This window comes from Pogoniulus pusillus, chromosome 40 (genome assembly GCF_015220805.1).
Source record: "Pogoniulus pusillus isolate bPogPus1 chromosome 40, bPogPus1.pri, whole genome shotgun sequence".
In the NCBI taxonomy this organism is placed as follows: Eukaryota; Metazoa; Chordata; class Aves; order Piciformes; family Lybiidae; genus Pogoniulus; species Pogoniulus pusillus.
In genome coordinates this window covers 3,415,904-3,435,228 of record NC_087303.1, presented here as the reverse complement: position 1 = coordinate 3,435,228, position 19,325 = coordinate 3,415,904, and the positions used below count along the sequence as shown (strand labels likewise).

The 19,325-nt window shown below is 61.5% G+C and overlaps 2 protein-coding genes across 11 annotated transcripts in view; one reads left to right on the top strand and one right to left on the bottom strand.

The window, feature by feature from the left end:
- The window catches only part of ZNF385C (zinc finger protein 385C), a 63,584-nt gene extending 46,532 nt beyond the window's left edge, over nt 1–17,052 (top strand). For 8 of the 9 annotated variants that reach the window (XM_064174339.1, XM_064174331.1, XM_064174334.1 and 5 more), the window contains 7 exons: nt 3,363–3,505; nt 7,872–7,982; nt 10,089–10,260; nt 10,938–11,270; nt 12,798–12,985; nt 13,103–13,216; nt 14,094–17,052. In XM_064174339.1, the coding sequence (XP_064030409.1) occupies nt 3,363–3,505; nt 7,872–7,982; nt 10,089–10,260; nt 10,938–11,270; nt 12,798–12,985; nt 13,103–13,216; nt 14,094–14,318 (1,286 nt within the window). In that variant the 3' untranslated portion in view covers nt 14,319–17,052. The remainder of the gene's footprint in view (nt 1–3,362; nt 3,506–7,871; nt 7,983–10,088; nt 10,261–10,937; nt 11,271–12,797; nt 12,986–13,102; nt 13,217–14,093) is intronic. The other variant, XM_064174332.1, reaches the window with a different exon arrangement.
- NKIRAS2 (NFKB inhibitor interacting Ras like 2) lies at nt 16,991–19,184 on the bottom strand. Of its 2 annotated transcripts, XM_064174395.1 has the most exons (4): nt 19,012–19,184; nt 18,819–18,945; nt 18,334–18,575; nt 16,991–17,962 (listed from the first exon to the last, which is right to left on the bottom strand). In XM_064174395.1, the coding sequence occupies exons 2-4, from the start codon at nt 18,910–18,912 to the stop codon at nt 17,723–17,725; spliced, it is 576 nt and encodes a 191-aa protein (XP_064030465.1). In that variant the 5' UTR covers nt 18,913–18,945; nt 19,012–19,184; the 3' UTR covers nt 16,991–17,722. The 2 variants fall into 2 exon arrangements, with proteins under 2 accessions (XP_064030465.1, XP_064030464.1); XM_064174394.1 differs by having other exon boundaries at nt 18,819–19,184.
- Between the last annotated feature and the right edge of the window lie 141 nt (nt 19,185–19,325).

Sequence of the window (19,325 nt, the reverse complement as noted above, 5' to 3'; positions counted from 1 at the left end):
CCCTAGCACTGATGGTCCTCATTGGTCCTGTGCTGTTGTCTCTGGTTGGGACTTGTGCCACGGCAACACCAAAGGGTGTGGAGGAGGTTCATAGTCTTTGTTCTCCCTTCTCTGCCGCAGCCCTGGCTCACATGCACCCCTGAGCTCTGGGAGTGGGCCTGGGTGGCCCTGGAGCAGTGCTCAGCCTGAACGGCTGCCAACCCTCCTGGGGTTCCTCCATGCTCCAAGGGAGGTGTCAAGGGTACCTGGCTACATCCTGGGGGCACTGTGCCCTGTGCCTGCATCAGAGACGAAGGGAGATTGCTGGGCCCTAGAGAGCATTACTGTCTCTAGGGCCCACAGATGTGCTGTGCTGAGACCCAGGTCGGGTTTCCTGAGTCTGGTTGCTCTGAGAGTCCACCAAGGTGCAGTCTGTCCATGACTGGCCCATCCTCGAGCAGTGCTGGGGCTGCTCCCGTGCTGTGGATGTCTCCAGCGCTGTCCCCGAGCACTGCTCCTCTTCTGCTGCTGACAGCCTTTGGCGTCAGGGAGCACACATGCATTTCCCAGAGCCTTCTGGCAGGAGCGAATTCAGCTCCTATCTGGCCAGGGACAAAAGCTTGAAAGCTCTGGGTAAGAAATCTGAGCCACCACCACACTCTGCTGAGGACACCTCCGAACGGGAGGCAGCCAGACGGCTCCCGTGCGAACCAACAGCTCCGTCTCCATCTGTGCTGCGCAGACGGTGCCAGATGCTCTGCCAAGCAGCCGGCGGCTGTGGGGAGGGGGCTCTGGCAGCCCCCTCAGCGTTGGCTCTGCCACTCTCGGAGGTGTTTGGTGGAGGTTCTCACAGCCTGCTGCTGGAGCACAACACTTGGCTCTGCTCTGCCTCCCGGGGCACCTCGAGCAAACCTGCTGCCAACAGGAGTGCAGTCGCTGCATGGAGCAAAGAGGTGGTGAGGACAGGCTGGGAACGGCAGCCAGGCATGGCCCTGGGTGGCCTTGGTGAAGTGAAGGAGCGAGACAGGTCTGTAAATTCCAAGGAACCCCTCTGAGTCGTGTGCCTGTGGGACAGGAGCTGGGCTGGGGCTGAGCTGGTGGCTCCAGGCTGAGCCTGGGAGAGATGCACGGCACTGCAGTGGTGCCAGTGGGTGGTTTGGCACCTTCTGGTCGGGCCTGGGTGCTGGGTTAAGAACTGTGCATCCTCTCTGTGGAGCTGGGAGAGTGAAACAACCCCCAGGCAGGTGCTTGTGGTGGGAACATGCTGCTCCTGTGCTCCCCTCTTTGCACCAGCCCTTGGAAATGCTCCTTGGAGCCCCAAATCCCAGCCCAGCAGACCCTGAAGTGCTGCAGCAGCCTATTTGCTGGGGGGGGGTGGGGTGGGTGTCCTCTGCCAAAAAGGGGAGAGAGCCACAGGCAGTACTGTGGGAGAGGCCAGCCCTGCTCCAGTGCTGCAGACCAAGCATCTGGGGGTGCCATTCACAGCAGAGCCTACCCTGCTGTGGCCATGGCTGTCACCTTGGCTAAGGTCGTGTCATTCTATACAGACCTGGGGGCCCTGCCACTCTCCCCAGAGCAAATCCCCTTAATTAAGTGTCTAATTAATACCTAAAAATACAGCCTGCAGCTGCTGCTGGAATCTGCCCTGCAGCAAAGGTAAGGCAGGAGCCTCAGTGGCACAGTTGTAACCTTGGGAAGGTGCCCAAACAGCATGGGGTGGATGCCCTGTGCCAGCTGCCACTTGTCCCTTCTGTGGCAAGTTCTGGCTTTCCTCCTTTTGCTGGCTGCAGATCTGTGGCTGCTCTTCATGGGGTGCCTGGATGAGGATGATGGTGCTATTGGAGGCCTTCAGCCCCTGTCCTGCTCATGGGGATCTTGTCCTGGGCAGAACCATGAGGGAAAGGTTTTGCCCCCTCCATGGGCTCCTGTCCCAGGTGGGGCTCTGGGCTCTCTCCTGGCTTGCCCTGGCTGCAGACCCAGCCCAAGGCTGTGTTTGATCCACAGATCTGGGCTCAGGGATGTGCCAGAGCAGCTTGGGGATTGCCTCCTTCCACATCGGTGGGCAGCAGCTGCTGTGGGCACTGACCATCTCTGTGTTCCCCCCCAGCAACCTGGGGCCAGCCACACGGTGCAGGAGCTGCTCCTGCTGCTCAGTCACGGGGCCAGGTGGCAGCAGCCGTGTCTGGCTGGCACGGTGGCATTGGCTGAGCTGCAAACGCCTTTACTAGACTCCGGAGGATGGGGAGGTGGCAACCGCCTGCCCTCTTCTTCCTCCAAGTGCTAAATGAAGCACAGTCTCGGAGCTGCACCTTGGCGGCTGGAGCAGGTGGTGCGAAGTGCCCTGACCACGGCCAGCGCAAACCCTGCGATGCAGCCCCAAACCCTTTGTGGTGGGGTCCTTGCTGCCTGTGTGGGCCGGGGAGGGGTGTCCCTGGGGGCAGCTCCCCAGGCGCCGGCCGCTGCCGTCTCAGCTGACTGGAGGCAGAAGCGCAGCTCAGCTTCACGCCTCAGAAGGTTTAATTGTGCGGCGCTCCCCCAGTCCTGCTGGCTCTGGCCCCTCCCTGCTCGCCGTGGCTGGGACCTTATTTATTTATTTCGGGCAGTTTCGCAGATTTCCCTCCTGGGTGACTCTGGAATTAACTCGATCAGCTCACGCCTGGTGAAGCAAGATGTAATTTTCCCCCGGAGTCAGCCCTGACTCGGGGCCGGCTCCGGAGCCGCTGCAGAGCCGCCCGTGTGCGCTCTCCCAGAAAGAGGTCGTTGGTGCCCGCGGGGCCTGCGCTGCTCAGCCACGGAACATCCTCCGAACTTTGCATTTCGCATTCGTGCCTCAGCTCCTGCACTCAGCTGCTCCACTCCAGTGGGGAGTCCTCGTCCTGCATGGGCAGTGTTGGAGAGCAGGGGCTTGAGCGGGGGCAAGCGTCTTGGCACTGTCCCAAACCCACGCTGGTGACCCTGGCTCCTGGTGACTGTGGCCCCTGGTGGCCGTGGGCCCTGGCCAGTGTTTCGACCAGGCCAGGCTGGAGCATTTAGCCTGGTGAGGTTCACCAAGGCCAAGTGCTGAGTCACAACAACCTCCTGAGTGCTCCAGGCTTGGGGCAGTGGCTGGGAACTGCCTGGAGGAAAAGGACCTGGGGGTGCTGGTCCACAGCAGCTGAAGGTGGGATAGTGTGTGCCCAGGTGGCTGAGAAGACCACCAGCTGGTTTTGAGCTCAAGAGACAAAGTGATGCCCAGGGCCACCCTTTCACTGAAGAGGGTCCAGAGCCCACAGCAGAGGGCCCTGCGTGCCAAGTGCCCACATGCTCTGTCCCCGTGTGCCGTGTCCCTGCGCTGCAGCAGAGGCCACCGCTGCTAACACTGCTCTTTCCCCTCTGCCTGCCAGGTCCCTCCGGACACAGCAGCCCCCTCTTAGCGTCGTTGCCCATCCCTGGCCGTCCCCTTCACCCCCCCTTGGACATCAAGCACTTTCTGACCTTCAGGCTCAACGGGACGTCACCGCTCAACCTCTTCCCCAACTTCAACACGGTGAGTCTTGGGGGGTGGGTGGGTATCAGCTGCCTGGCTCTCCTCCTTGCCCACAGAAGTGCCTCTTCTCCATGGCACAACTCCCTGCACCCTGCCAGATAATTTCTGGTTTAATCACTACAGCCTATTGGATGCTAGAGCAGTGCCTCTGCTCTTAGCTGGGAGCAGCTCCTGCCCAGCCATTGCCCTTCTGGACCAGAATTCAAAGGTGGTTCATTTTAACCAAGATCAACTGAATTTTGCTGCTGGAATCAATAGTAATAAAGTAGCTCTGGAGAGCAGTTCCTTAGATGGACAATAAATAGAGGGAATCAGAGAGAAGGTGGGAACGTGGCTGGTGCTGCATGGCTGTGGTTGCTGTGGGAGTTCTCCCACTGCCTAGTTGGGTTCTAAGCCCCCAACCTTGAACCACCGGACCAGGTGCTTGAGTCATGTAGTTCAGTGTGTCTGGAGATGTCTGTACCTGAAGTGCCATGGATGTGGCCAAAGATGTACGGCAGTCTCAGGTGTGAAATGGAGTTTCCCTCCCCGTGCTGCTCTCCTTAGGTGACCTCAATCCAGATGGGGTCTGTGTCCACGCAAGGTCTGCGCCTTGCTTCCAACTGATGGGAGGGCTGGGATCTGCTCCTGAAGCCCCTCTTTTGCCATGCTGTGGGTCCCTGTCTTGGTGTTTTAGCTGCCTAGGATGCTGCTGGAGTCACCGAGGAGCAGGTTTTGCTCTGCTGTGGGGAGCAGCTGTGGGGAATAGGAGCAGGACCTGGGGCTGCTTCTTCCTCTTTCCCAGCAGAGGCAGGGTGGGCATCTCTGCGTTTGGTAAATGCCCCTTTTATACCCTCGTGAGCCTGGAAATGGGAATTTCCTGAGCTCCCTCCGCTCTCGCCCGCCGGCCTTTTGTAAGTGGCTTTGGGATTAACGTGTGCGGAAGGTGCAAATTATCGCGGAGATCTTCAAAGGCAGTGCAGACATTAAGAGAGGATTCCTGTGGCTGCTGAATGGGACTCAGCCCTCTAACTCCTGTAAGCTCCTCCAAAGCTGGGCTCTCGCCTGCCCCTCCCCTCTGCCAACAAGCAGAAACACAGGAGAGGAGGATTTTTGGATGCCATTAACGCTGCTGCTCTTTGTCTGAGCTCTTTTTTTTAGTCGCTGGAGTCAGGAGCTGACTTGTTTGTTCTGCCTGGCTCCCGCCAGCCCCTGCCTTGGTACGTGCCCTCCAGAGCCCTGTTGCTATGAAAATAATAATGATAATAACAACTAATAATAATCGTTTGGGAAAGGGATCTCTGGCGCTTGCTGGAGCTGCTGTCCCGGCTCGGTGGGGATGGAGATGCTTGGGGCTGGCCACCCGGGCTGTGCAGGCACCTTGGGTTAGCTGCTCTGAGCTCCGACCCAAGCCCCGCACTTGGTGCTGGGTGGTCTGGGGTGGGAGTTGCCCCTTCTGGACGCGTTTGTGCCGGAGAGAAGGCCGAGGGTGACACTGTGAGGGCTGGAGCCCCCCTGTGCCCTGCAGCCAGGTTGGCAGCTCCAGTTTTCGCAGCTCAGGGTGCCAGGGCAGAGGCTCCACTCGGCAGCTGAAGCTCAGGGTCGTCTAGGGGGCAGGTGTCAGCTCAGAGTGTTCCAGAGGGAGCTGCCAGGTCTGAGCTGCTGTGAGAACTCAGGAGGCTGCCTCTGATCCCCGCGGCTGCTGGTGGCGCTGAGCCGGGCTCGGTGCTGTCCTGCAGACCAGGAGCTCTCTGCCGCTGCCCAGCAGAAGACTTTGCACCCTGAGCAGGTCACGAAGCTCTCATGAACCCAGCAGATGTTTTACTCTGGGGCGAGCAAAACCCTCACAAGCTGAGCTCTGCTGCCACCGGGAGCAGCCGCAACAGGGAGCAAACCTCCCAATGCCACCCGAAGGGGCCGTGCTCGGCAGGTCCTCTCCAGCTGTTGCAGATTCCCAGGAGCCAGCAGCTCCTCGCAGACCCCCTCAGGAGCCGCCATCCCAGCGGATGCTGTGTCCCTGTGAATTCCCGGTGCTGACCCCGGAGGCGGGAGCCGGGCAGGGAGCTCTATTTATATCGGCAGGAACATCCAGGGATAAATAAAGCCAAGTGAGTCAATGCCAATGGACTATAAAGCTCAGATCTTTGTTCTCCGAGCGTATGGTGCCCAGAGCCTGCCGGGTCAGCTCTGCTGGAATCGCTTAGGAATAGCCTCACCCCCCACAGCTGCCGGCACCGGTAGGTACCGCTGTGTCACTGCCCCTTGCCAGCCCCCGGGGAGGGCTGGGGGAGGTGTCTCGTTCCTCTCTGAGACAGTGGTGGGGGCAAGGCAATGGCGTGTTTGGAGACGCTGCCCAGAGGGGTCGTGGAGTCTCCTTCTCTGGAGAGCTTCCAAACCCACTTGGACATTGTGCTCCTGAGCAGGTTGCTGTGGGTGCCCTGCTGGAGCAGGATTGGACTGGGTGAGCTCTGGAGGTCCCTTGCAACCTCAGCTAGCCGGGGTTTTGGGAATTCCATTTGGAGAGGAGCTCAGGGGCTCTCAGGTGGTCTCCAGGCTTTGGATGGGCTGGATGGAGCTGGGCTGGGCCTTAAGCAGAGCATCCTGCATGCCACCAAGTGTGCTTGAGAGAGCAAGAACAGCTTTGGCAGGAGCTCACTGAGCCTCTTGGTGAGCTCCTGCAGGGGCTGGGCGCCCAAAGGCTTTTCAGGACATGGTGCTTGCTTTGAGATACAGGAGCAGTGATGGCCACCAGCTGCACCAGCCTCAGCTGGCAAAACCGTGGGGGTGCAAAGGCCCAGGTTGGTGCCATCTGCTTAAGAACAAGGAGGATGAGAATGGTCCTCATCAGCTTTTGCATCCTTGTGCTGGCATCTCCCTTTCCCCTGCCCCTCACTCTGCTTCTGCCCCAGTGCTCAGAGGTGAATGAACCTCTGGGAGCTGCTGCCCAGGCCCTGGCATCTGCTGCTGCTGTGAAGCTTGAGCTGTGTGGAGAAAGTGGGTTCTGAAAACAAGCAACAATCCTACTGTGCTGCTACCTGCACCACAGAGCCATGTTTGCTGTCAGGGCAGCATCTTTGCCATCTGTTGCTCCCTGCGGGTCTCCTTGGAACCCCAAGCACCTCTGCACGGATATGCCAGGGCAGTGAGCAAAAGCTGCCTGCCAACAGGCACCGCATTAATCACCTGCTCACCATTCCGCTCACTCCTGGGCAGGAATCCGGGCTCTGGATAATGGCTCTGTTGTCCAGGCATGTGCCGGCAGGACTGATGCACCTGTCTGAGCCGCCAGAGAGCTCTGCAGCGAAAGGCGATCGCCCGCGGCCCGCGGCGCTGCTGACAGCAGCACTCAGATAAGATAATCTCCCTCTGCCACGGGGCAGGGGCACAATGCCTGCATTATAGATGGGAGCCACGCTCAGACAAAGGCTGATTCTTCTGTGTGTCCCCCCCTCATAAATGCATTTTGTTTAACACAATTATGGCTTTGCCAACAAGTTTGCTGCCCGGGCCGAGCAGTGACGCCGAGCCCTGGGGAGGGAGAGAAGCGCCAGGGGCTGTCAGCAGCCAGCACGCATCTGCCTGTGCCAAGGGGCTGTGGGGAGATGCGGGGAACCAGAGCTGCTGTGTCCCTCTGCACACACACTGAGGTGCCTGGGGCTGCACAGGTTGGGAAATCATGGAATCATGAAACTGGTTTGGTTGGAGAAGATCTTTAAGATCGTTGAGCCTGACCATCCACCACTGCCAGGTCACCACCAAACCCTGTCCCTCAGCACCATGGCTTTGAAACCCCTCCAGGGATAGGGACTCCACCACTGCCCTGGGCAGCCTGGGCCAGGGTTTGGCAACCCTCAAGAGGAAGAAATTGTTTCTCTTCTCCAACCCTAAACCTCCCCTGGGGCAACTTGAGGCCATTTCCTCTCATCCTGTCACTTGGGCAAGCAGCAGGCCTATGTGGCTCTACTCCCACCTTCAGTTTTGCGTGGGGAGGTTTCAGCTCCCTGCTGAGGGCACGTGGAGGATTAGTGCCCACTTGCTCATCTGAGTGGTCTCTGGTCCTGCTAAGCCTTTGGGGAGGCTGCCTGGGCACGGGGAGGTCGAGTGCAGCAGCTGGGAGCTCAAACTGAACCTGATAATTTGCCACCTGGTGTCTGTGGTGGGGGAAGGGGATGAGAGCACATGCTGGGGAGATTGGTGCCCATAGGCTGTGCCCAGCAGCAGCTTCAGTCTCTCTGCCAGACCACAGCAGAACAGAGTGCCCCCAGGGAGTGAGCTCTGCTGGTGTTTGCAGCAGCTCTGTGGTGGGTGTGGGCAATCACTGGGCCACGGTGCCATGCCAGGGTGGCCATCACGATGTGACACTCAGCTGCCCTCTTTCCCCTTGCAGATGGACCCGGTGCAGAAGGCAGTGATCAGCCACACCTTTGGCGTGCCTGCTCCGCTCAAGAAGAAGCAGTTCATCTCCTGCAACATCTGCCACCTGCGCTTCAACTCAGCGGTGAGCGGGCATGGGGCTGGGTGGGTGACCATGCTGGGGCTGCAGCCACGCAGGAGCATCCCACAGCACGGGCATCACGCTGGCAGCAGCTCCTCGAGACTCTGCCCACCCTCGCTCTGTGCCTGTCCTGGTGCTTTCACCACCATCTCTGTGCCCATGGGCCCAGGTGCTCCTGAGTCCTGTTTGCCATGCTAGCTCTGTCTGCTCCTTGTTTGGTCTGAGTCTAGTCCCTGCTATCTTCATCTCTGTGTTTGTGCTTGAGCTGCTTTATCAGCCTGGGCAGCTCATGTCTGGTCCTTGGGAGCTGAGGAGAATCTTCCCTGTCTTAGTTTGGCAGAGCTCTGCTGTGGCAGGAGGCTCTTGCCCCAGCCTTTGTTCTAAGGCAATCAAGCATCCTGCAGAGGGCAAGAAGGAGGTGCCTGCTGATCCCCACAGTGATCCCCAGCATGCTGCCCGCCTGTGGGGAATGCACCTAAAAGGGTTGGAGAGGGAATGCTGGCTCAGGGCTGGCAGGAGTGGGATGGGGGTTGCTGGGAGCAGGTCTGGAACTGGAGCAGTGAGAGCCTTCTGAGCCTGGGCAGCAGCTCGGGGCCCTTTTCTGGGGCTGGTCTGGCTCGCACTGGCGCAAGTTCACCTACTCCTGCTCCTGCAGGAGCCTGAGTACAAGCATTACCTATGGAGCTGCCACCCCAGAGCATCCCCTGGGCTTGGCTATCCCTTCCTGGGGACTGAGGCAGCGCTGGGGACCCTGGCGCCCTGCCCTGGCGACTCCTCTGCCATAGCTGCTGCCTTGCTCGGTGTGCTGCCGGTGTGCTCCCGGTGTGCTGGCGTGAGCTGCAATCGGCTCTCCCCAGGCGGCGACAGCCGCTCGGACGCTGCGCCTTGGCCCTGCTGGCACCGAGCTGCATCAGCAGAGCCTGGGGCTGCTGCTGCTGCGCCAGCAAAAATCTGCGTTTCTAGGCTGAATCTTTCTGCTCCGCAACCAAGCGGCTCAGGGAAAAGCGCCAGGGAAAAGCATCACTTTGCCCATTCCAGCTGCACCCCAGCTGGAGGCGTGGTGCAGGGGGTTGTTGGTCCTGCCACACACTCCCGCTGCTCTCCTGGGCATCCTGTGCCACTCTGATCGGCCCTGCCCGTCCCTGCGCCTGTGCCCCCTGATCCCGGCACCAGCAACGTGCCCTGCACAGCTCCTCGCACGCCACGCGGGTCCCCACGCGGCTGCGGTGCTGGTGACCTACTTAGGCTGCAGCCCAGCCCCGTCCCGGCGCTGCTATCGGGGGGCAGCTGATTGCATTTGCTAATGAGGCCCCACGCTCGGGTGGGCTCTGCGCTTTCCCACGTCCCAGCTGGTGCTGCGAGCCCCGGACACCATTCCCAGCCCTTGGAAAGCCACAGGGGGAGGGAAGGGAAGGGATGCTTCGTCCTGTCGCTCGCGGGAAGCCTCTGAGAGCGCCGTGCCAATGAATCCGTGCTGCTCACTGGTGCTGTGTCTGTATTCCCCTTGGATCGGCTCCCCAGGAGTTGCCAAGCCGCGGATGGTTTTGGGGACAATGCAGCTTTGTCCCCGGCCGCCGAGCACGCAACTGCTGGGGTTTTGCTTTTGTCTGCCTTGTTATCAGTTGGGTGCAGGCAGGAGCCTGTCCCCAAGCGCTTCATTATTCAGCCTTGGCCGGGAGAAAGAAGCCGGGAACGTGAGCGGCGCCGTGGGCAGCCGCGAGGTTACGAAGGCAGCCGAGGCCTGCCCCCAGCGTCCCTTCGCAGTTCGTTTTTGCAGCCAGCAGTCCCCTGCATGCTGCTGAAGCCATAAATTTTGCCTGAAAGCTCCATTTAGAAGTGTCTGGATGCATTTGGTCAGAGCAGGGCCCTGGTCTCGCCGAACAGCGCGGTGATGCCGCAGCCCAGCCAGCCCTCGGCTGGATCCTTCCTGCGTGGAGCAGTCTGGAAGGGGGAGGGACGTGGCCCTGTGCTGCCCCCAGCCAAAGCCACCACCTCCGGGGTGCCCTGGTTCTGAATGTCAGCAGGGAGCTGGCTGCACTGGAAACGTGTCTGAGGCTGAGCCCTTGCCCATCCATCTGACCAGAGCTGTCCCTGTCTGCCTCTCCCCAGAACCAGGCAGAAGCTCACTACAAGGGCCACAAGCACGCGCGGAGGCTGAAGGCCATCGAGGCCATGAAGAACAAGCAGAAGACAGCAGGGGCAGCAGTGGTGGCTGCTGGGCAGGATGGCTCAGCCGACTTCACCCCCAGCCCCGAGGGCAGTGGAGAGCCTGGCAGCACAGGTATGTGAGTAAGGGGTACAGGGAGTCCTGACCTAGCAGCCTGAGACTGGAGTGAGCGACCTGTGCAGCTGCCAAGGGCAGCCTTGAAGCATCCCAGAGAGCTGATTAAATCTGGAGTGAGCCTCGAGTCTGAGCACCCAGCCACAGGTGCTGGTGGGACAGAGGAGAGCTGTGGTTGGCACGGTGTAAATACCACTGCCAGCCTTCATAAATGAGCTGATTCCCAACCTGGCAATCCAGCCCAGGAGCCAGGGCAGTTCAAGTGCCCAGGAGGATCCTGGTGCTGTGTCCTGCAGCTGGCAGGGAAATGTTGGGTGTTTGCCCTTGATTTGGTGTCTCTGGGAGGTGTTCTGGGGGGCTACAGGGGCAGACACATTCCCTGCCCATCCCTGTCCATCCCAGGGCTCTGCTGCTACATGGGGTGGGGGCTGGTGTGAGCCAGATCCCCCTGAGCTGAGGCAGTGCTGGAGCTCACCAGGCTGCCGTGAGCCACCACCAACGGAGGTAACGGAGAGACCTTGGCAAGAGCCATCCACAGGGATGAGCGTGAGCCGATGGAACCAGAGGCGGTCTTGGGGAGGCCAGGAGTGCTCTGAGATCCAGCAAACCTCACCAGGCACAGGGAACTTTCCCTTTCTGCCCATTTCTTTCTGTTTCCCTCCTTTCCCTCCTGCCAGCTCAAGCCAATGGGCTGCCAGAGCCAGAGGGTGAGTGCAGCACCTTGGCACCAATGCCCAGCACCGAGGAGTTGCCTGCAGAGCTGTCGGGCAGCGTCGCCCCGCTGGGCTCCCCGCTGGCCTCAGAGCTCTCCGAGGGCACCTCCGACGTCACCAGTGTGGCCTCCTCCTCCACCGCGCAGGCGGCCGAGGCGCAGGCAGCCGAGTCGGGCAGCAGCATCAGCTCGGCCCCCGAGAGCGAGAAGGAGGGGAAGAGGAGCAAGCAGCAGCTGTATTGCCACACCTGTAAAGTGACTGTCAACTCCCTGTCCCAGCTGCAGGCTCACAACACCGGTAAGGGCAACGGGGACTGGAGGGACACGGGGACAGGTCGAGAGGTCCCTCACAGCTCTCTCCTGGGCTCCACGCAGGACCCTGCCACCACCACTCCTGCCCGTCCCGGCACGGAAGCGCCGAGCGAGCACTAATGAACCTTGCTGTAATTAGCAAAGGTTCTTTCAGGCAGCGTGCAGGGAGCGGGGGGGGAGGGGGGGGCTGCACCTGAACCGCGGCCTATGGGCGAGCGCTGGCAAGGTCAAACCCACCCTCATTGTTCCTGGCTCTTAATTAAAGGCAGTTTCAGATACTTTTAATCAAGTGATTGGAGGCTGCTTTACATTCCGTGGCAGTTCAGCTCCAAGCTGGCAGCAGTCTGAGTGTCAGCACCGCTTGCAGCCCGGGGTCAGCCCTGGGCTCTGGGCTCCTGCTCACCTTGAGGAGCCCCTGGGGACCCTAAGGAGCTTTGGAGCCCAGCAGCAAGCAGAGGTCATTCGTGGGCAGGGCAGTGCTGGGGGATTGCAAGGGTGCCTCTGAAGCCTGGGGGTAGCTGGCTGGAAGAAATTGGCAGCCAGAACCTCTATGGCAGTGTGGGGGATCTCCAGTGGGGTCTGTGGCCCTGCAGAGCCAGCTCCCTACTCACTCCTTCCTCTGGAGGATGCTGAGCAAGAGCAGACACCTTGGGTTTAAAGGGAAGGGGCTTCTTACCCTCCGCTGAGCAAGAGCTGGGGTCCAGCTTCCCCAGCCCACAGCAGCAGCAGCAGCAGCCGTGGTTCAGCTCAGGTCACCGCTGCGGCTTAGCTGCAGCCCTGCCCTTGTGCTGTTGTCAGCTCCAGTTACGGATCCCAGAGCTGATTTGGGGAAAAAGGACAAACAAACAAACAGTTCCAGGCCTGCGCCGCTCCGCGGCTGCCGCTTGGGCTCAGCCTCCTTGCTTCATGCTTTAAAAAGCAGAAGGAATTAGCAGGGACTTGGGTTACTTTGCCCACCCCCATGCTGCCATCCCCTGGCTGGCAGGGCCAGGACAGAGCACCCTGTCCCCAGGTGTGCCAGCATTTTGGGTTTCTCCTTGCCTGCCTGCTGTAACCCTGCTGAGCTATTCCTGGCTCTGTGGCCGGATCCTCTCTGACCTTGGGCACAGCTCAGATGCTGCAGCGCGGTGGGCGACGTGTGCCTGGCTCTGCAGACGGTGCCACCGCCCGAGGCCAGGCGGCAGCTCTGGCACACACTTAAAATAGCAGCTTCTGTGGTGGTGGGGATCTCTGGGAAGCTGAGTGTTCCTGGTCTACCCACGGAGTGCAGCTGCCCACTGGAGCTTGGCAGGGTTTGGGCATGGGCTGCTGCATGCCTGGTGAGTCCAGCCCCCAAGGCAGCCCCTTATCTCTCTGCCCACAAGTGCTGCCAGGCACAGGTTGGTGGCAGGGTCCCACAGGAGGGAGATGCAGAGCACTGGTGGGTGGGTTGCTGGAGGGTCTTTCCTGCACCGTGGCACTCAGCATGGTGCTGGGGTTGTTGGTGTTTGCTGAGTGTCCCTCTGCCACCCAGGTGCCAAGCACAAGTCGATGCTGGAAGGTCATGGTACCCAGCTGCGGCGGGGCCGGGGCAAGCTCCTGTCCCGGGCAGGGCACAAGTCCAAGCGGATTGGCACCAAGGGCAGCATCAACATCCAGAATAAAGCCTTCCATTGCCAGGTGTGCGAGATCTATGTCAACTCGGAGACACAGCTCAAACAGGTGACGATGCCAGGCCTGCACCCTGCCAATGCCAGAGTGTCACTGAGCACAGGCAGGAAGACCCCTTGGGTAGGGGGTACCTGCTGGAGCCCTGACCCAGCTGTTTTCCTCCCCCAGCACATGAGCAGCCGGCGGCACAAAGACCGACTGGCAGGGAAGCCTCCCAAGCCCAAGTACAGCCCCTACGGCAAGCTGCAGAAGAATGCTGCCCTTGCAGTGAGTATTCTCCAGGTACCTGTCTGCCACCCTGCCAGCCACTGTCGCCTGCTCTGTCACCGCCTCGTGTGGCAGAGGCACAGAGGCTGCTTCTCTCAAACCCTCGGTTTCCATGATTGCATCGGAGCTGTGCCCTTCGGGAAGGGTGGAGTGAGGTGGTGAGAAGAGCTTTGAGTCTGTGGGAAAGAAAGCACAGGCAGGAGTCGGGAGCATGGGCAGGGTTCGGGAGCACAGGCAGAACTTCTTGGGCACAGGCAGGAGTCAGGAGCATGGGCAGGATTCGGCAGCATGGGTAGAACTTCCTGAGTGTGGGCAGAACTTCCTGGGCACGGGCAGGAGTTAGGAGCATGGGCAGAACTTCCTGGGCAAGGGCAGGAGTCGAGAGCATGGGCAGAACTTTGAGCACAGGCAGGACTTGGGAGCCTGCTGGCATCAGCGTTCACACCTCTGCAGCTGGGGTCTGCCACCTGCTGTCTGTGGTTTCTAAATGGGAGCGGTTGGATGCTCGGTTTTGGCATGGCTCAGCCAAACCACGTCTGGGGCTTTGCCTGCAGACAGCAGAGACCTTGGCAGCTGAAGTCATGCCAGGGCAGCAGAGGGAAGGACCGATGCTGGGCCCAGCCCAGCCACTGCAAAAGGCAAGGCAGGGCAGGACCCTGGGCTGGCATGATAGGGCTGAAGACCTCTTGGGAAGGTCATCACAGCTGGAGCATCCCTGCGTGCTCTGGCCTGGGGCGGGGGGGGGGAGGGGGCGCTGAGCTGAGGGAGTGGGGCCGTGGGGTGGGCACGGACTGTGGAGGGGCTGTAGTTACTGCAGAGAGCTCAGCCGACAGCGACTCGGGCTGGGGCTCTCCCGCGGGTGGATGCCTCACAGCCTCCTCCCTCCCTGCAGTCCAAGCTGGCTCTGCAGAAGCAGCTCACCAAGACGCTGGCGACTCGCTTCCTGCCCAGCCCGCTCGCCGCGGCCGCCGTCTGCGCCATGCCAGGGCCCCTGGCCCTCAGACCAGCTGCTGCCACCACCCTGTTCCAGGCTCCGATCCTCGGACCAGCTCTTTTCCGGACGCCGCCGGCCCACGTCCGCCCCACGCCGGGCCCCATCGTCTTTGCGCCCTACTAGAGCCGCTCCCGGGCCCGGCCGCCGCGGACCAGGCTGTGCCACGGGGGCTGCACGGCGCTCGTCTGGCTGGTGGGAAACCATAGCTGTAGGCATCAACCCCAGCTTCTTCTTTGCTTCGAGCCGGCTCCTGCTGGAGGAAGGTGCCCCAGCAGAGCCCAGCCCAGCCAGCCCTGCCATGCATCTCTGCTGCCCCCCAGCCCGTGCCAGCCCTGTGCTCAGCAGAGGAGCCCATCGCGTGGCCGGGTGGCACATGGGAGAGGACCATGCCCGAGTCACCAGGACTTACTCATGGCCAGGAGCTGCCTAGCTCCTTGTCCATCATCCTCCCAGTCACCGGGCTGGAAGAAGAGGAGTGGGCTGGTCCCTGGGGGAAGGACTCTGCCCAGCCAGGCCCTGCCAGCCCAGGGGAAAGGGAACTGCAAGGGCAGTCTCAGCCCAGCTCTTACTGGGTGAAACAACCCCAGCAGAGGTGGGAATTTGGCAGTTCCCTCTCAGACTGGGCTGGCTGTGGCCCCTCCAGCCCTGCACCTGCCTGCACTGGACAGGGACTTCTGTGCTGCCCACCAGCTCCCCGCACCCCACAAGCCCCCTACGTCCCACCAGCCAAAGAGCCCCTGCCATGGTGGGCACCAGCCACACTGACTGTACCCTCACTCCAAGAGCAATAGCCAATGGCCAGGGCTGGCACCTCTGCCCGCCGAAAGCACACTGCCCGTCCTGGCCTCCAGAAGCACATGGCCTGGGCACACAGCCAGGGACAGGCTCTGCTGCAGCCCAGCCAGGACAGCAGAGCTGGGCTCTCCGAGGAGGTGACCCAGTGCCAGCTCTTTGCCTCTACCCCAGCCGCGGGGCACAGCCCTGCCCCTACCTCGCGGGCGATGCTGTGAGCCTGTGAATGTCCCTTTGGCACTCCTGGTTCTGCAGGCCAAGGCAGTGCTGCTCGCCCTGCTGCCAGCTGCTGTACCCAGTCCCCCACACCCATCCCCTTTGGAGCTTCCAGGGAATTACCAACAGTTCCTGATGGCAGTGTCCCCAGCAGCATGGACAATCAGGCCCAAAGGAGCAGGTGGCACCCACCGGAGGGACTCAGAAGCTGCAGCCTCTCACTGTGCCCAGCATACCCAGCACCCACCTGCCCTGAGCGCTGCACCTGTGGCACTGCGGGGCCCCAGCGTGCTGCTAGATGCAAAAGGATGCAGGAAAGCTGCACCCCAAGTGGAGCTCAGGCTGGAAGTGAAGACCCCCCCAGATCTATGCAATCCCGGGGAGCAGCTCCCCGCCAGCTGCGCCTCCCCTTGGTGCTCACCTGCCCAACGCGAGGCTTGGCTCTGTGCAGCCAGCTCCTTGCCCAGAACAGGGACCTCTGCTGTGGCCCCTGTGCCCTCCTGCCCCCTGGCAGAAGCAGGTGGGTTTGTGTCCCTGGGAAGCCACACGCACAAGCACGCAGCCCCTGCGCCTCAGCCGCAAAGCAGCGCCTAGACTCCAGGAGGACTCTGCCCAGTCTGTGCCAAGGGGAATGGGCACTCACCGATGGGCACCTCGTGGCTGAAGTGTTTCTGCTTCTCAGAGCTGGAGCCTGGGGTGAGGGCAGGAGTGCCTGGTGGCACAGGGCTGTATGCCCACATCTGCAGGGTCTGTTCCTCAGGCCATGGACAGCCTCAACCTCTAGTGCCACTGCTGTGCTCTTGCCATGAGGAAGGCCCTGGGTATGCTCAGGGCATTTCCTCTCCACCCTAGGGGAGGAAAGAGGGCACCAGAAGAGCTGAGTGCAAAGCTGAGGTGGAGACATCTGAGAGGTCTTCAGCAATGCTGGGAGCTATGGCTCAGAGAACAGCCCTTGGGAAGAGGCTGCCAGCAGCAGTGGCTGGGACAAGGAGCTGGTCCCACAGCCCAGGGTGGGTGTGCAGCTGCACTCCTTGAGCCAGCAGTGTGTGCTGGCAGGAGGGACACATCTCTGGCAGTGTGACAATGCCAAGCAGCCTGTGTGCAGCTCAGCTCCAGCCATACCCTTGCTCATCTCACTGTGCTTTGCCCCCGGCCACCTCACTGGACAGTCCCAGCCCTGGCCACAGTAGAGGGCAGCACATCCTCTCCTGCACTGTGCCCCCTCCTGCCCTGTGCCCCCTCCCGCACTGTGCCCACCAGCCTCAGGAGTGTGGGGAGCAGCCATACTCCAGTCTGCAGGAGCTGCTTGGCACTGGTGGGGCCATTCCCCTGCTCTTGTTCTCAAGCACCTGAGCTGGAACCAGCTGTGTCTGCTCCCGGTCCCCCCTCCAGCAGCAGTGGAGTCCTGGTAACTCCCACACTTGGCACTTTAACCCCGTGAAAGCCATTCCTCCCAACACCCACACTGCAACCAGCTGCGTACAGACACCCCCCTATGGCACCCCCCACCCGAGCCCCCCTGCTCCTGTGCTATCCAAAGCATTTACTGCCTTCGACTTAGCAGATCAGTTCTAGCTGTAGGGCTTAGGCCATAGCTCGGTAAGCTGTGCCCCTCTGTAAATAACCTTGGAGTGATGTGAACAGTTTGAGTCCAAATGGAACAACTTTCCCCTCCCCCCCAAAAAAGGAGTAACCAGACTCTAGGGACTCGGCCAGTACCCTCCTCTCCTGCTCAGTGTATATTTTTTGATGTACTATAACTGTTGGGAAAAAAAAAAAGGAAAATATTTTGATAATTGAATCTCCTCCTCTTGTGGTACTCAGTAAATAAAAGGAACAGGCACAAACACTCAGGGCTCCCTGGGCAGTTTCCTTCCCCACATCCAGAGGGAACAGGGCTGCTGGGTGGGACCAAGACACCTTTCCCTTGGCTTATGGCAGTTCTGAGAGGAGAGTGAGCACCATGCCAGGTGGGCAGTGAGAGCTGAGCCTGTGCTCAGGGAGGGCTGCAGCATGGTGGATGTGAGCACTCTGCCCTCCACAGCAGCACCTTGCCCTGTTCTGTGCTCTCCCTTGGGCGGGATGTCTGCTTCTGCCTGGGGACCGCGGCTGGGTCTGCGGGGCAGGACAAGGGACAGCTGCTCTGACCGCGGCTGTGCTAGTGGCAGGGCCACCCCCGGGCTCTGCCCACACGGTGGCAGTAAACCGAGAGCAGCTCCAGAGGCGGTCTTGTCCCCGGGACGGCTGTGACAGCCCTGCCGCCGATCCCCACCTGCTGGCCGGCCCCGCGCTGCCTCCCCTCCGGGACTCCTGCCTGTCCCGGAGCCCCTCCAGCACCCGCAGGAGCTGGGCAGGGAAGAGAGCCACCCCTGCCCCGCTGCAGGGAGAGGGGACACCTCCCTTGTCCTCAGAGGCCATCTCCCATCTTCGTGCTCTGACACCGCAGAGGCTCAGCAGGAGGTGGTGCAAGTGAACAGGGAGGGGAGGAAGAGGAGGTGTCGAGGGAAGGCAGGAGGAGCTCAGCCATCCAGGGAGCCGCTGCCCTTGTTCTTGCGGCTCAGGGGGAAGGCAGACTTGCTCTGGGGCTGCGTCATCTTGCTGGCCAGGTAGATGAAGGGCTCGATCAGCGTGCGCCGGTCAGCCACCGACACCTCCCACAGCTTCACCTTCTCACCCTTGGCCCAGTGCTGGGCTGCCTCGTGGTCCACCCTGCGCTGCTCCTGCAGGTCACACTTGTTGCCCAAAACCACAATGGTTACCTGTTCAAAACAGGGTGAGAAGACTCCCTAAAGGCATCTGACTTCAAGCTGCAGGGCCTGCCCTGAAGACCCCCAGGGTCAGCCCAGTTCTGTTCCATGCTCAGGGGTTTTATATCCTCAGGGCTCCCTTCCAGCAGCTTCCCCTCCTGTTTGCACCTGCCAGCCTCAAAGCAGCCTTGAAGGGGAAGGGCCTGCCGACCACCTGCATGCTCAGAGAGCATCCCTGGACGACAGCCAGCCACAGGTGAGTGTCTCAGGGAACAGGGACCCCTGCCACCACCCTGCCACAAAGGGGAAAAGGTGGCTCTGAGTGAGACCTTGGAAAAGGGGCTCTGATCTCACCCTGCAGCCGCTTCCCTTGGGGTACTCACCTCCTTCTTGTCTTTGGACTTGTCAATCTCCTTCTTGAGGAGCTCCACCCGCTTGAAGGACTCCTTGCTGTCGGTGCTGTAGACCAGCACGTAGCCGTCGGTGCAGGAGAAGCAGTGCTTGGGCAGCTCCAGGCCGTCCCGCAGGCCCCGCGTGTCATAGAAGCGGACCTGCTCCCGCACCCCCCGGTCCGTCTCGATGGAGCCCACGTAAATGTCCTCCTGGGTCTCGATCATCTCGGAACCTGCCGGGGAGGTGAGCAGGGGAGCAATGGGGACCCCGACAAGGAGCTGGCCCTGGCACGACATGGAGAACAGCCCAGACTGGTGGCCTGGGCAGGGCAGCGAGTTCCTCCTGCCTCTGTGCCAGCGCGTTTGGGGGTCTCCAGGTACAGCCCTGCCCAGGGGGCCAGGCGGTGCCCAGCACGGGGCAGAGCATCAGGGCAGAACCCGGGCAGGCTCCATCCCGGTTCCCCTCCCAGACTCACCGACCACATGGTTCCCGTACAGCAGCTGCTCCAGGATGGACGTTTTCCCGACGGAGGCCTGGCCGCACACCACCACCTTGCAGCTCTTCCCCATGCTGCCTCACCGGGGCCCGCTGCAGGGATCCGCCTACGGGACACGGCTGTCAGCGGAGGGCTGCGGGGCCGGGGGCCGCTGCCGCTGCTCCGTGCTTACACCCGCGTCCCGGACCGGTGCTGGAGCGGGCACAAAGCCTACGGGGACTCCGGCGACGCTGGATGATGAACGCAGCCCACAGTCGGCCCAGGCGAGCGCCCGCAGGAGCGCCCGGGGCGGAGCAGCGGCGGGGCCAGGCCGCGGGGCCGCTCCCGCACGGCGGCGGAACACGCGCGGCGGAGGGCGGCGGAGCCACAGCGCCCCCAGCGGGCGGGCGGACCGGGGCGGACCGAGACGCGCCGGGGCTGCCGGGACGCGGTGCCGAGCGGTGCCGAGCTCCTCCCCGGTGCCCGGCCCCGGCCTCCCCATGGTGG